The following is a 17213-nucleotide window of genomic DNA, read 5'->3' as shown; positions in this document are numbered from 1 at the left end:
TATTGAGTTAAAAGTAAATCACAGATTTGATGCTAAGTAAGAAATGGGATTTTCTGCAGTTCAGTCATATTGGCCTGTAGATGGCATGTGCTGTTTTGAAAGAAGCAGAAGTGTCAAACAGTCTTCCATAGGGTAGAGGTCCTACTGCTCCTTCCTTTTCAGTGAGGAGATTCCATTAGAGCATGCACTGAATTTGTTTCAATTATAAACTCGACTAAAAATTGCGTCTCTATGGGAATATCTTTGTTAATGCCTAGCGTGAAATGATATGTTTCCTACATTCTCTCTTCCTGCCTAAAGCCGCCGGGTTTAGAGAGACAGAGAGAAAGAGGGTGTTTCTTCCTGTCAGAGGAAAGGAGAGAAAGCAACCAGGCATAATATAAACGTTTGTTTATGTGTTCATAAGAAATTTTGTTAAAATTAATTTTAATTATTCTGTAGATAGGTTTAATGCAACTAAAATATTGACTGTAACATTGAAAAGTGGAGAAATAATCAATGTTGATTTCCATTGTCGCTACGTTGCACTCACTCTAATCATACCACATGGTACAGTGGAGTATCCAGTTCTTTATAGATGACTTCTTGTTTTTTGAATTGTTTCACTCTGATTTTTTTCCAACATGTGAGACACAGTTATGGGTTTTGTTAGACACACAGGCCATCTTGTGGCAGAATGATGGCAGATGTTTTGTAGCAGATTTAAGTCCAATTTTTTGAGATATTTCCAGTATTATTTGTAGTATCTTCATAGATGGAAACATGACACATGCTGACAGTACCAGCTGGACTTGCAGCAAAATATTAATTCCTCTAAAAATCCAAGGACAAAATATGTCAGTGCACTGAGAAAAGTGCAATAATACTTTCTGCTAATTAAAAAAAAATCCAGGCTACTAAACCTTCATTTAAGGGGAAAAAAAAGAAAGCATGATCATTTCATTGTGAAGATGCTTCTACAGAGTGAGACATTACTGGTCAGAATAATTAAATGAATAAATACTGCTTCACCTTATCTTTTCTCTTGCAATGCAATTTTCACATTTATAGCAGTGATTTGGAAACATTACAAATATGTAACCCCTGAAAATAAAATCTCCAGACTAATGATGTGTATCACAAATATGTTTTGTCAGCAACATGTGCAGAAATTCTTAATAGTTTAAATATTAATAAAGTTCTGATGAATAACATTTAATCTATTTCCATGGGAACTACAACCGATACAGAGAGCAGAATAACATTGTTTAGTAGAGCAGTTGCTCAGATACAAAGCACTGTTTTTCAAAATAGCCACCACTATTAGCTGATTTGGCCACATAAACTGATAGAGATGCTCTTCATTTTGTGGTGTAACAGCTGTGCATGGCAGCTTGCAATGTGGCTTATCTTTCATGTCACTTTTGCCATTGCTGAAAGACATCACCCACTGCCTCACTGTTTTCACATTGACCGTTTGGTCTCCACAAATGTTCAGCAAGTGTCAATGAAAGTCAATGGGTACAACTTTTTCCACATGGAGGAATTCAGTTTCACACCTTTGCTTCATATGCAATTCCATGTTAGACACCATTCTGTCAGAGTGCCCCTCTGCTGCCTGCCATCTGTCACATGGCAATAAAATGTAATTGAATATTGGCAAGAAGGTTCAGCTAGTACTGTCAGATCACCAATAACTGTCTATGATATTATGGGACAACATAATCAAACAGGAAGCCTTCTTTTTGGAGTAACCCTTATACCATTTCAGAAAAACATAGTTATAAAAGGCCAAACCTGCTATTTTCTCTTTTAAAAACTGGGTTAATAGTACTTTGCATTCTTGAAAGAAATTATTTTTAAAGTATTCAAATATGTATCTAAAAATGTTATAAACACACCTTTTATATTATCTGTACCTCCAGTACAAGAGCTCTATATGATGAATACAATTGAATTAAATTTTAGAACACAGAAGAATAAATAGTTCTTTTTCTAAATATGACAATCACCTGGGAAAAAAAAAAAAAAAAAAGAGCAACTGAGTAAATCATTGCTTTGATTGCTTTGATGCTGATATTGAGGAAGCAGATCTGGTAATTTCTGGAAATAGTGTGACAATGCTGAAATCTTCCAAGATATTCACAGGGATATAAGCATTCACTGAGAATATAAAAGTCAATAATAAATTCTAAAAGCCTTGAAGTCAGAAGAAATTTCTTCTCTTTCTCTTATTATTACTGGACTAATATGGAATGTGGCATGAAATTTTTGTGTGAATATTTCTCTCTTCCACAGGAGAAAAGTTCCCTTGTAGCAGGAAAAGGCATTGCTGTTATACTCTATTTTAGAAAGAAGAGTTCAAATTGACAAATAAAAGAGCGATCTGACTCCTGACTAGTGTTGCTGTCAGAAGATATCAAGGGAATACTCACACTTCTCAACGAGAAAGAAGAAAAACTGGGCTTAGCTGCCACTGATTTTGTCAAGTGAACACTTTGTTTTGCCACTTAAAATGAAGTTCTTCTGAAAGATCCTTTCTGCCACTCTTCCCCAAATAGCGAGACAGGAGCTGCTGTTTGTCAGCTGACCTTGGAAGGGTCTTTTGCCAGCAATAAAGAAGCTCATAGTTCTGGTGTATTAAATTATCAGGGCATTTCAGTCTAACAAGCTGAAGCACGCTCCGACGAATAGGCAAGTGTAAAGCATTCACTGATGTGTTATCTTCTGCAAGCTCTTCCGCAATCCAGTACAGCAAGTTGTCCCATAGGGCCTCTGAAGGGCAAAAATTAGTGAAGCAATTGCATTACTCTCCTATTACATAAATCCTTCAAAAAGCTTTCTAAAGCTGCATTCTCTGTGGGTGAACTCCCAAACTTAATGTGATTTGTTTTATAATACAGTAGAAACATCATCACTTCTTATTTCTGATGTAATTTTTGGTAACTGCACTGAGATGTGAAGTGGACTTAGTCAAAAACAGATCTGGTAATGATCTACAGCTCTTGGAAAAGCACAGATTGCAATAAAAGGACGAGGCATTTCCTATAAATGACACATTGGTTATACTGGAGCTTTCCATTACAAACTGAATCTCATTACGTGGAAAACTGTATGCTCCTTAAGCACCCAAACCCAATGCCACCTGACAAGAGCTTATGTATCTCCTGGTAACCAATTTACTCTTTGTATAAAACTCCCTGAATATGGCATTTAGAAAATGTCAGCCGCCACTGAAATAAATCCTGCCAGTTAAAAAAAAAAAAGTAAATAGTTAAAATAATTATTGCTTATATTGACATTGAAGGATTATGTAAGTGTTCTTACCTGATGAATCACATAAAATCCTTTTTGTGCTTTGTGGACGGTTGATCAACTTTTCACGCTACCAAAGAAAAAGTGTTGGAGAAAGAAATGACTAAAGCTTGAGATGAAGGATACGGGGGTGCATTACAGTGCATCAACAGTGAAGTCCTACCTACATTCAGCATTTTTATCACTGCTGAAAACAAACAAAACATTCATCTGCTACAGATCATAAGAAACTACTAAAATAATACAACCAAGTCTGTTCTCTCTGAATGGATGTCTATTGTATCTTATTAAGACATCTGACTTCTGCAATTTTATGAAAGTTTCTTCAGTACCATTATATTCTAATGGGTGTATAGAAAATTGGGGTTATAGAACATCTGTATGGAATCTTTCTACACCAAATGGATTGTAATTTCAAATGCTGCATTATCTTCTCCTTCTTACAGTTGTGTACTTATTGTAACTGTGGGCACATCATATTATTTCAAGAAAGATAACTACAGATACTGCATACCTATAGAAATCAATAACCATAGAATCATAGAATCCTTAGAGTTGGAAGGAACCTCTGAAGGCCATCTAGTCCAACTCCTTTGCAGTGAACAGGGACACCACAACTAAATCAGGTTGCCCAGGGCCTTATCCAGTCTCACCTAAAAGTCTCCAGGGATAGCACATCAACCACCACAACTAGGCAATCTGTTCCAGTGCCTCAGCACCCTCACAGTAAAACATTTGATGCCATTTCCCCTTGTTCTATCACCATGGACCCTGCTAAAGAGTCTGTTCCCTTCTTTTCTGTAGCTCTCCTTTAGATACTTTAGATACTCCCCTTTTAGTCCACTATCAGGTCACTGGGAGCTTTCTCTTCTCCAAGCTGAACATCCCCATAAGAGAGATGCTCAATTCCATGGATCATTTTTATGGCCCTGCTCTGGATGCACTCCAGCAGGTCCATGTCTCTACTGTACTGAGGACCCCACATCTGAACGCAGTACTCCAGGTGTGGCCTCATTAGTGCAGAGAAGAAGAGCAGGATGATCTCTCTCAAGATGCTGGTCACAGACCCTTCAATGCAGCCCAGGATCCAGTTGGTTTTCTGGGCTGCAAAGGCACATTGGTGGTTCATGTCCAGCTTCCATCATTATCCCCGGGTCTTTTTCTACAGGTCTACTCTCAATCTTTTAATCCCCCAGTTTTTATTGGTAATGGGGGTTGCTTAGACCCAGGTGCAAGACCTTGCACTTGGATTTGTTTCATGATGTTCCCTTTGAATGGCATACCATCTCTCTAGTGAATAAGAAAATAGTAAGTCTAGAATTTGTTTTCTTGTGAGGCTTATCTTGTTTCCTACTCAATTTTGAACAAGAAATTAAGTAGAAGAACACAGAGCACAAGTGATTAACTTGTAAAAAGTGAAATTCTGCTCCTTTTTTTTTGTTAAAACCTGTACTTTTCCTCCTCTAGTGTTGACATGGTATTTACTTTTGTCACACATTCAATTGCATTACCTGCTTGCTTAGCCTTTTCCTATGAGACATGCTGAAGGTATATTCACAGAGCTCCCCATTTCCATCTGTGAGTTATTACAATGAAACTCAGGCTGAACTGATTATTCTCCTTTTTCTGCTGGACATAACTAGTCATAATCCTTACCTTTAATAGTTCCAGTATCTAAAATGTAAAAATAATGGTAACTGAGTTATCAAATCACCTGTGAGTTAAACGGCTTTTCAGGAGGCCTGTGGTCTTGGGAAGGTATTCCACTGTGCACAGGAGGCACAGAGCACACACTGTTCACAGTACAAAACAGTTATGGGCTGTGCTCGTCTGGAGATTTAAGTCTTTTATTTTTTCGCTTGTATGTTTCTACAGCAGTTCTGTTGTGCACTGCCTGAAGGTAGAGTAAAACTATTGAGAAAGCCCTCAAAATAAAAGGAAAGCAGAGCTCTGTCCAGAAGGGGGCATTGTTTTCCTTCCAAGGCAGAGATTTCTTTGGCTTCCTTTAAAGTATGCATTTATATTTTAACTTATTTTCATTCATTAATGAGAATTTAGAACCTCAAAGCTCTGCATGGGATTTTCAGACTTACTGTAGATGAACTCATTTACCAGTGGTTTGACTTTAATCTGAACCACTTTATGCTACTTAATATTAAAACAGTAGTAAAAACGGTAAGAATTGACAATAAGTATTGTACAGTAATCATACAATAATATACTGTGTGTTAGACCAAAAACATTACATCTGCCTTTAAAGATGAAATACCCATAGTGAAAAGCTAAATTCACCCCTGGTTCAGCTGCATTGGCACATGGCCCTGCTGTTCTGGTTGACAGTGCAAGTAAAATAGTCTTAGTGGTCAAAGCAGTTTTCTAGTCTGGAAGGTCTTAAAATTAGCTAAGCAGCTGCCTTTTTGAAGTAGTGGATCACATGCCATTTTGCTGTTAGACAGTCATTAGTTAAGCAGAACTTCAGCAGAATAGTGATTTGATAATGCTTGTATGGATTACACCACTATCTTTCTGCAAAGCACTCTGATTTCAGTCAGTAATACTAAAGTGCCCTGCAAATGGACCTTCAGACATGAACAGACTCTACTTGCATATCAAACAGGACTGACAGAAAAGGAGAAATTAACCTTTTAAACTCTTTAGTCCAGCTTTATAGTCATAAAACTGCCTTGAAATATCAGTAGAAAATCACTGATATGCACACACATACTTGACATCAGAACCTGATCCTCTTCATTTTCCTCATGTTGAACCTGTTTGTCAAACCTGTTTCTAATGCTGAGAAAACAAAAGCTCCATAAGCAGGAGTTGTTAGTTAAAGATATCTATTTACTCAAGCAAACAATAGAAATGTGAATAGTCTTTGCTGTTTTGACTGTTTTGGCAATTTCCTTCTACACCCTTTATTCATTAGAAAACATACCATAATATTATGATACATCTAATTAAAATTTATTGATCACATCACGGGTAGTAAATGTTGGATACAGTAACTATGTCAGTTTTGTAGCTAGTACTTTATTCTGTGCTAACAATTTTAGATTATTAAGATATGCTAAGTAATTAGAATTTCCTTTTTTGTTTCCTTAGCATTCTATGAAAACAGAATCATTATTTTTAATATGTGGCTCTTCCAGCCAGTTCCTTCCTCAAACTAATTTTTAACTGCTGCATTATCCTGTGAAAATGAATTCACCTTTTGATTATTTGGCATGTAATAAATACATTATTTTGTACCACGATTTGCACCTGCCACTTACCAGTATCACCATTCTTGTATCCTACAGAAGAAGCTATAGCTTTTCCATGTTGCCTTCCTTCATAATCCATAAGCATATACCACATTTCAACTTCTATCAAAATCATCTGAACAGTTGTTATTAATGCATTGTTTTTCTGCCTGGAATCCATCCACATTTCTGATCAGATTAGCCACATTCCTCCACCACCACCAAAAACTTTTTAACAACTAAATTATCTATTTTATTTTCTAGACATTCACTATCAGTGATTATTCACAGATAATCTTACTGCTCTGAATACTTTGTACTATCAGCAAATATTCTGCTTAAATATTCAGAAGTTTCTATTGAATACATTAGCACAGATCTGTATGGGATTTGTGTGGGACTTCAGTAGTAATCATCACCCCTTTAGGAAACCAACCACTTTTTCCTAGTTTTCAGCCAGCAAGACTGGCAAAATACAGTATTTTGTGTTATTAAGATTTCTATCACTCTATACATGTTCAGTATGGAATTTTGTGAGCAGAGATGATATAAAGGAAGATAATATTTCAACGCTATTCATTCTACAGAGAGGTTTTTCATTCTGTGTAAAATAGAAAATATAAATCAAATAATGAAAAAGCTATCAATATGCAAATGGTTCTAAGCATTTTGATCCCATTTTTGGTTTAATATTTGCATTTAATGAAAATTTTGACTTCTTTGAAATATAACTAGCAGAAAAAAAATATGTGTACATTTGCAAGATACTGCAACACTGATTGAAGTGATATCTGTTTTTGTTGAGTATCAAGAGAGAAGAAGTGTTCAGAAATGGCTTATTTCAAAAGTCTAAGTTGGACATTTAAGAACTAATATATATAGCCCTAGACTATATAGACCAAAACTAACCTGAAACACTTGGTGATTCCCTTTGTGGTTTAATACACATGCAGTTCAATTCACTAAATCTTGTTTGTGTTACAAAGGAAGATTAAGAGGAAAAATAGGATGGAAGAATATCTAGCGGGCAGAGGAAAACTAACTGATGCCTGGACTGTTGCTGTTTTTTTGTTGTTGCTCCTTTGTGGGTTTCAGTTTTTGCTTGTTTGTAATCTTCCCCACTTGAACCTCAAGAGTCTGTATTTCCCTTTCTGTGATTACATGGTATGCTGTGTGGAAAAGCAGACAGTGAAAGTAAATTATTTCCCTCATCTTCTTCCACTCCCCAATTTACATTTTACATGGAATTTGTCACTAAAAGAAGTCTTGCTCCTACAACTTGCAATTCCATACTCACAAGACAGGGATGCAGGGATATTTAGCTGAAACTTAAGTTGAAATTTCTCAGGGTCGTAGCAGCTGGGGAGGCCAAAAGTGTGAAAAAGTTCTACTAAGTGCATTTTTTTTCAGAGCTGATGGCTTGATGAGAGTCTGCTAAGAAAAATTTTAAGGGTGTTTATACATTGGTGATGGATCAGAACTGCTCCATTGGTGACTCCTGGGGTTATCTGTAGTGGAAAAATTGTATCAAGATGCTTCTGCTTAACAAATATGTGTAGGGGAGAAAAGGAAAGATTTATAATGTCATCAGTTGAGAAACTCACCTTTGGTAATGTCAGCGGTAATTTGCACAGTGGAGACTGGTGCTGATAATTACCGTGTGGCAAGGGCTGTTTCCATTCCTTTGTTATCATCCCTCTGGTAATTTTGTAAAACACTGCTGTTCCTTTGTAGTGAGGGGAGCTGTGGTTACCAAACTCATCCACTTCCTTAATATGGAGCTCTAGTCTGGGCTTTCTTTGTGAATGAAAAATCAGCCTGAAGGTTTTTCCAAAATCTTTTCCATTTTCTGCAGACAATGTGAAAATAAGCAAACAGAACACCAGTTTTTACATTGTATTTGGATATGTGGCATCTAAAATAATGCATTAAGAGGAGCTAAATAGAACTAATTATGTAGTAATCTGCTGTTCTTTGTCATTATTACTACTTTTTATAGAACATTTGAGGCTCAAACATTCCTGCCAGCCTGCTTCAGTAGCTTGAGTCTCTTAGCCCTTGAAATGTTGGAACAAGTGTGAAGGCTGTGCTACAAAGTGAAAAGTAAGGAACCTGGGAGGTGACAAAATATATGATACAAAGAGAAATAAAACTGTGTTGGGAATAGAAGTATATACCTTCTGATTGTTCAGGATGGATGTCTTTCTATCGGTAACAGCAATGAGATCAGAGGGGTGAGCTCCTTTTTAGGATCTGTGACACAATACATTTGTGTGTTCTTGACATAGAAAAGCAGGTGTTCTTCCAGTCTGGATCCTTTTCTTTTGGAAGAATTTCTTTAGCATGTATGGAGTTTTCAATGGAAGAATTTGTATCAAATGTACAAAATGTTTAGGGGGCAAATACAGGTGATTGAAAAGCTGGCAGAAGGGATTATATGTAATTTGGGGTGAACATTTTTCTGGTATTTCTTACCTTTTCTTTTAAGTGAATTGTTGAATGATGGAGGCCATTGCACTGAATGCTCCAGACTGCTAGAGCAAATGACACAGCAACTCTTGCATCACTGGAATTTATAGTGCAACTCAGAAAAAGCACTATTTCACCCTGGATTTCAGTGTCAAACCTTGCTCACTTTAAGTGAATCTTAACAGAAAAATACTGGACTGTTTACTTTTGTTTGGAATCTGCTTAATTCCTATCAAAAGTTTTATAATTTAAAAAGCCCTCATTCCATTGATGGAATCTTGTCCTTAAATACAAGAAAAAGCAGCTGCTTCCAAGGGACCAGGTTTCACGGAATGGCAGAGGCTGGAAGAGATCTCTAAAGATCACCTTGTTCTTGAGGCACTGTAACCCAAACCATGTTGCTCAAGTTGTTGTTATTCTAATACCTTTTATTTGTCAGAGCTGTTGCTTATGCTGCTCCATACACTTATCATTCAAAAGCTACAGAAGAGTGGAATAAAGAAATAAGCTGTGACTAACCACAATCTATTGATGTCCACATACTTCTGAACAGCTGAGGTGATTTGTAATGTACTTTGAATAATGAACATTGAAAATCATGAATTAATTACCATACCTGAAGCAAATATATTGCCTCTAAATTGAAAATGAATCTGCTCTCCTTCTCTTAAAGGAAACTGCTGCGTAGGTTCTGGGGGACCAAAGTATCCCTCTTCATGGAGATTTTGAATTTCCCAGGTCAATTCCTTGGATGCAGTTAGTAAAACTATTATTTTACATGGGTTTTCTCTTTTCCGATACAGTATCACATTTGACATTGCGCTGCAAACAGCTTCTTCCAGAGCCTGAGCAAAGTGTAGGAGATATGTATTTTCCAAGAGGAACGAAAGGCGAATAACCACAAAGCTGTATTTAAAAAAAGAAAAGAAAGTAAATAGCTTTATTTAAAATCTCTTCATCATCAGATAACAATTAGTTGTGTAAAAAAATACAGGGCTCTCTCTCTCCAGTACAATTTATACTGCCTCTTTTAATTATTCTTTCATATGAAAGAGAGAAAATGTGCCAGACTCTGTAGAGTATATTAGCTCCATATCTATGAATTAAAATAGATATATTTTTGTTTGTTTGTTTTGTTTTGTTTTTAAATTAAAGACAGAATATTTCTTAAAAAGAAATATCAAAAAATATTTTGGTCTTTTATTTAGAAACCTAAATCACATTGTCAAATTAAGATTAGTATCCACATTTCCCATCTCAACTTTTGTGCAAAATCAATAGATGGAAAAATTTTTTTTTATAAAAAATATACTTTCTGTAATTATGCCTAACAAATCTAAATGATCTTATTCTACAAACTGGATGAAAGAGGTTCCAGCAAGTTAATAATTCATAGTGCATGATGAACTCTACTAACTTCCATTGATTTATGTAGTTGGAAGAAAACTTTTTAGTAAATAAAATTTGTATTAGTTTTTTCATACATTACCTTTCTAAATGTTCATTCAGTTCAAATGACACAAGCCCATTCTGTGCATTCTGGATAATAATATTGTCAAAGACTGTCCACTCATCTTTGTTTCTGTGACCTAATAATTTGAAAGTATCACTGAGACTCTCTCCATTCTTTCTCAAAGAAGAACTCTTAGTCCTGAAAAGCCACAGAATGATGACAATTAAAATAAAAGAAATCAAGAAATCCTGTAGGAACCACAAGGCTTGTATCTGTAGAACTGCTTTCCCCTGTTTTCCTTGATGACCACTTGTGTCTTTTTCCACCTTGTTGAAAAACTACATCTGATATTTCTCCAGCATACATAAGGATGTAACAGTCAGGATTTATTTTTTAAAAAAGTTTCCATTTGTTATTTTTTTAAAGTCTCCAGAAGGGAAAAAAAAAAAAAAAAAAAAAAAAAAAAAAAAAAAAAAAAGTAAATGTTTCTATCTAAATCAACCTAGTTTAATCTATTATTTAACATCACGTATAGTAATCATTATGGATCATTTTTTAAACATTCACTGGGATTTAGATTCTCTAGAAGTAGGTGTCTGAAATGGATAAGACAAGGTAGCCCATTTTTTCTCCCCAAGCAAATGCTACTCAGTAAGTAAATGACACAAAGAGGAAGATTAGAAAATAAGACATGACTGCTCTCCATCACCTCTTTCAAGAGAAACAATAAGAGAAGATACCCTTCAGTTCAAGTGATTACTTTGATACCACACTTTGAATCAAGGAACTGCAATGTGATATCAATGTGATACGCTCCAGCTAACAGCCTAACGAATGAAATGATTTGGGTTTTTTATTCTTATAAAAGCCCATACCTCTCGTCTCACTTATACTTCCTCTTACACATTTTTTAAACTGGATGTGAATAACCCAGTGATCTCAAACAATGTTTATACATCAACATGCTATATGGATTTTCCTGGTGGAATTATAGTGTAAGAACGTGTGGATCTGCTGAAGTATTCCCACTTTTATTTTTATTTTTATTTTTTTCCTGTAGCAGGCTCTATTCACAAGGTTAATTTTAACATGAAAAATAAATAAATAAATATGTTTTTCTTACGTAGAATTTGTTGTGAAGTTGTTCTTACCGAGGATAGTATGTTGCAACAACACTCTTTACTGTAGCAGTAACGGCTCTCACTTGCTCTGTCTCCTCCTCCTGCCTTTTTTTTTCTGGGTTTGGAGGACAGGGTAGAGTAATTGTGACTGAGTTATTAAATGGTTGGGCTGAAGGATGGTGGATATAAACCAGTGCACTGGTAGATACCACTGAGAGGTACATGTCATGTCTTGCTTTCAGTGTGGAAATCAGTGATGGTTCAATTGGATGAATCTAAATATAGAAAGCAATTGTACAATTAATTTGTAAATGAATAAATGTTTCCTTACATGCTTGTTGGCTTTGTTTGTTTTTAAAGAAATTTGTTTAACTTTTGAAATTAGATCAGATTATCAGAAAGGCTATAGGCTCCTATTTGTAACCAAGGAACAACCTCAGCAATGTATTAACAATTTATACAATGCACAGCTAAGTGCCTGAATGTAATAGAAGCAGGACATTTTACTGACTTAAATACTGTGATTGTTTTGTTTTGTTCCTGTTGCGAGTTCAAGTTTTATAACTCCTGAGCCTCCACAGATTTTGATAATTTTTCAAGATTATCATTTTTTTTTAATGTTAACTTTATCTTCTCTGAAATGTACGTTGTGTCTCAGAATAAATGTGGCTATGGGGGTGGGGAGACACAAAGAATAACTGAAGCAAATGTTGAGATTATTCTCAGCCTAACGCTAAGAGGTAACAAAATCTGTTGCTGTGCCTCATAAAAATGAAGAAGGTCAGATGAAAAAAATTGTTCCTTATACTTAAAAACTGGGCCAAACTGTTTAAGTTTGGGGTCAATGCTTACGTCATTGCATAAAATAATTGTTTTTCTGTGAAGCATGTCAGACAAAGGTCAAATGTTCTTTGTAGCTGGAGATACTGTGTTGACTACTTCCTGGCTGCATCTTGTGGTTTTAACGAAGCAGTCAGAAAGTATTTGCTTTGAATATGGGGTGTGGAGTTGCCACTGCTTTTCACAGACAGCTAATAATGGAACATGTTGCCCTTTAACACTGTTGTGTCTTTTCTTCAGAACTGATCAGATGACGTAGAGTCTAGGAATAAGTATTGCCTATTTCATTTCACCTTTAACTTCATGGTTGCTGGAGAAGTGAACGTTTCCGAAGGGTAATAGAAAGAGATCCTAGAATCCATGCTCAGGTTTTGTGAGAGTCCTGCTGTTGGAACGGTAAATGTTTCTTTCTTTAGGCATGACAGCACAGAAAAAACACCCAGCTGATAAACTTTCACTTCCGCAAAGGTTTCCTGTGTAAAGAAAATGTGGGGTAGAGTATGTCAGAGAGAAAGGAAGCTGCGCTTTGCAGTGGTTTAGCATTCTGAGGGAGGAATATTAATTATAGAGCAAAATGTGAAACAAAAATAAGTATTATTGGCGTGCCCAGTTATCTGGTGATTTCTAGTCATCTTCTAATGTCATTCATATTGCGGTGTATGACTGGGGAAATGAGCTCATCAGCTGGGTGATGAATCTTTCACAAAATGATTACTTCTGTAGTTGCAAAATAAGGAACAATCCTGCATTTCTTTGAGACGGAATTTTGATTCATAAACAAAATATGTGTTACTTCTTTGTAATCTGAATGCAAAATAATTCCTCTTAAGCTTTTATTTTTAACAAAGAATGGTAAGTATTACATCTATTTACAAAAATCACCAATAACTACTCAGCCAGTAGTTAGAAAACCAGTTACCAACCTTGTGGTTTCCGTGGTATCCTTCCAGAGAAATGGGAGTTAAGTAATTTGAGTGAAAATTCATGTCTGTCACCTTCACCATAATCTCTCGATAATTTCCTCTGAATCGTGAAATAAATGGGATTGCAATGATAATAGGGAAAGGGATAGTTTTCTTATAATCAGAGCATTGAACACTGATGACATTGCTGACCAGCTCCTCAAAATCATCCACCACCAAGGAACTTGTTTCATTGACTATCGTACATACTAGATTCTCCAGGGCAGTTGCGGGGGCTTTAATAAAGCAAACCACTTTATGTTCACTCTTACCACTCTCTTCCACTACAAATCTGAAGGAAAAAAAAAAAAAAAAAAAAAAAAAAAAAAAAAAAAAAAAAAAGTATATTATTTTTTGTATTTGGGTTTCATGATACCTTGCATTTTTAAATACATGTATTACTATAATTATGAACTACATTAGGTTATAGGCAGATCATTCATGAAAATATATGTACATGGAAATGCTTATGTTGAACTTCTTTTAGAGCAATTTTCAACTTACTAAAACTGCCTAAGTTTTTTTCTTTTCCACTAAATTCAAAATTATTTTCTAAGTGTTGGTTTTACTGGCTGTGACTTAGTCCCTCTCTGGTATAATAAAAATCAATATAAGCAAATAGTTTCAGTTTGATTTAGACCACACTGAATATCCTGACTACACATGATGAAGCTGTAAACTACTACGTGCATGCCCATGGGTATACTGAGCTTGTGGCTCCCCAGATATTAATATATATTCAAATAAATAGTATCTATGTACACACGTTCCTAGAAAAAATGAGAATGTGCTTACTCTTTGTTTAACCAGTGCCTATATTTTTGCACATCTTCTGAATCACTTATTGAAGGAATCACAACATTAAGGTCGCTGGTTTGTGCTGAAGAGGTAACAGTAATTAGATCATTCCTATACATGTCATAATTTGTTTTCTTTTTATTGTCTTTCATTGTCTCAGTCAACTTGAGTTCTTTCTCCTGTTCAGAAAGATTTCTGACAATTTTGTCATGAGTATCTGTTGATGTCTGAAGTAAAATACTTTCTCCACTGCCAATAAAATCATCTTGATAAGTCAGTTCTGTATATTTTTCAAGAGAAGAGCCATCTTTCTGTGGTTTTTCTTTACCATTATTATCTATTTTCTCTGAAACAGAGGTTGTTAGCACTCTGTGTTCACCATCCTCTTTCATTATTGGAGGTTCTCTGCTAACTTCCTGTTCTCTGACAGATATATTTTCAGCTAGTGATGCAACAGCTTCTTTTTTCACAGTTTTAATTTCACATGGCTGAACTAGATTAATGTTCTGACTTTCTGTCTTGCTTGGGGAAGGAGTTCTTTGGTATTGTTGGCTGGGACTAGAGGATGCTTGCACAGATTGCTTTGCTTCTCTTTCAGAATAACATACTCCAGTTTCTACAAAAGCATTTTGTGCAGTCTGGATCTGAGAAGCATCATCTTGTTGGCAACAAGCTGCACGAAGCTTATTTTTGGCCTCTTGAAGGTATGAAACTGTATTTGTAAAATAGTCCTTCATTTTCTGCAGACAATCTACAACATCATGATATTCTGAGGAAAGAAAAATAGGTAACCAAATGAATTTTGCTACAAAAGCTATAAAAATGTAAAAACTTACACACGTAGTTAGTGAATTCCACCTAATTCCATGATGTCACACAACATATAAAGTAGAATATATTTTCTGGTTTCCATGTAATATTTTCACATTTATTGCTATTCAGTTTGAGTGAATTTCTGAAGAACTGAATACAAACAAGCACAACTCTAATTTTCCTAGTACTTCTGTAGCAGCTTGAATGAACTCCATTTTATTGATCAGACAGACACCAGCTAAACTCTTAATGATAGTCAATCAAAAGCAGGAAATTGGTAAACAGTAGTCCAATGAACTTGGAAACAGTTTGAAAACTCAACATTAATTACATATATTTTCTAAATTTGAATCCTGCAAGATTCTGGCATATGGGGTTTCAGCAAAGCTCTTTTACATGGCCTGAGTATTAAACATACTTTACTGTTTCTGCATGAGATTTTGTAAAGCTTTGTTTCTAAGGTTAAATCCAGTGACAGTCAATATACATAAGAAAATTGTACACATGGAACATGATGTAGTGTGCTCTTGACTCATAATAGAAAGATAATGGAGGAAAATAGAAAGGGTTTGATACAAATCTTAGGGGAAAAACACTGATTTTGTTCAATTTATTCAGTACTGTCATATGAAGTAAATTGATATCTCGAAGTTTTCAAGGAAATAATTGTATGGACTAAGAATTTCATGGGTGTGGTATTTTATGATTTAGATAGACCCTTCATATTCAGCTCTATCAACATCAGAATAATTTAAAACTGCAAAGAGTACAGTTCCAGATAATTTTTTCATTATTGATTCCAATCTAAAAATTATTTATTTGAGATACTTTTTCAGTTTCAAATGAATTATTCTTGAATCTTGACTACCAGCTTGGGATGGTAAGTGATCTCTCTGTTTTAATCTCAACCTTTTTTTCGTCATGTTTTCTCCTCCTGTTCTGCTGAGAATGGAGAGAGGCTGAGTGGGTGTCAGGCATCTGGCCAATGTCAATCTACCCATTGTGGTGTACATAAAACAGTAAAAGAATCGTTTGTTTAGTTATATACATATATTATTCCCACATAATGAGAATTATGAATCTTATATTGAGTCTCACAAAATAGTGATATCATATTCGAAATATTAATTCCTTTGTTCTAATGAAAGGCCAAATGCTGAAATGCAAACAAATGAAAATTAAAATCCCCCAGTACCATCACACAGCAGAAATTGTTATCCAGTACATCCAGTCCATTCCTTTCACAGGGTAGCTTCCTCATACTTGCCTGGGCTTGCTGTCAATTCCTTGTGTTTGTCAAGGAGAGTGCTCAGCAAGTGGAAAGTGTCTTGAAGATTTTCTGTAATGTTCTCCAGCTGCTGAATGAGAGATCCATTCAGCTCTTCTGTTGAAGAGATCAGTCGTTGTACATACTCCACTATCTCTTCATTATCCAGATCACTTTTCAGAAGCAAACCTCTTGCTAGCAAGTTCAAGTGCCAGATTTTTTGCAGGAGTTTTCCTGATATGTCAGTAGAAGGTGTAATCTTACTTTCTGCCATTTCCATTTTATGTTCAGAATGTACTACTACAATATTTCTTCTGTTCAAACACTTCGAAAAGGTGTTGTCCTTCGTTCAGGCAATGCTGTTTACTGTTTGTAACTTAAGTAGAATATATAAAAATACTACCTTCCACCAGCACTACAAAAATTAAGCCTAGCTCAGAAACTCTGAGTTGATGTTGACTATTAGAAAGTTACTAGGTGACAAAAAGGAGTGGCTCAGGTGTGACTAAGGGCAAGAATTTCCAAGAGATGCCAATGTACAGTACACACATTTAAGAACATAGGTAGGGAGGTTATATAACCCAGTTAAGTAACAGTGAGCAGTTTCTAAATTCAATGCTGCACATGACTGGTGCCTATGAAATCAAGCCCTAATTATGAACCCATAACTGTATAGACTCTGACATCAAGATGTGTTTCATTTGCAGGTTTTCATTGTAAGCTAGCATTAAATGCTGTAGATCCCTTAACAGGATTTTCAAAAAGCTGTACTTTGTTTGTTGTTCAGAGATATCATGTAGATGAGACAGGTATAATGTACTACGTGTGCTAGATGATGCATTTTTATTATTATACATAGGTTTCAGAAATACAAGGATTTACAAATATGATTTTGTGTCTAGCAATTAAAAAAAAATAGATGAGTGAAGAAACATTGTTTTCTGGGTTGTA

At 35.4% G+C, this 17213-nt stretch overlaps 1 protein-coding gene across 1 annotated transcript; it reads right to left on the bottom strand.

Moving 5' to 3' along the window:
* Positions 1-2464: 2464 nt before the first annotated feature.
* On the bottom strand, positions 2465-16536 carry DTHD1 (death domain containing 1). Its single transcript, XM_072334090.1, has 10 exons — positions 16263-16536; positions 14180-14951; positions 13346-13676; positions 12716-12895; positions 11613-11857; positions 10498-10659; positions 9625-9914; positions 8144-8388; positions 3307-3364; positions 2465-2754 (listed from the first exon to the last, which is right to left on the bottom strand). The coding sequence occupies exons 1-10, from the start codon at positions 16534-16536 to the stop codon at positions 2465-2467; spliced, it is 2847 nt and encodes a 948-aa protein (XP_072190191.1).
* Between the last annotated feature and the right edge of the window lie 677 nt (positions 16537-17213).

This window comes from Excalfactoria chinensis, chromosome 4 (genome assembly GCF_039878825.1).
Source record: "Excalfactoria chinensis isolate bCotChi1 chromosome 4, bCotChi1.hap2, whole genome shotgun sequence".
In the NCBI taxonomy this organism is placed as follows: Eukaryota; Metazoa; Chordata; class Aves; order Galliformes; family Phasianidae; genus Excalfactoria; species Excalfactoria chinensis.
This window is presented reverse-complemented; position numbering and strand designations above follow the sequence as displayed.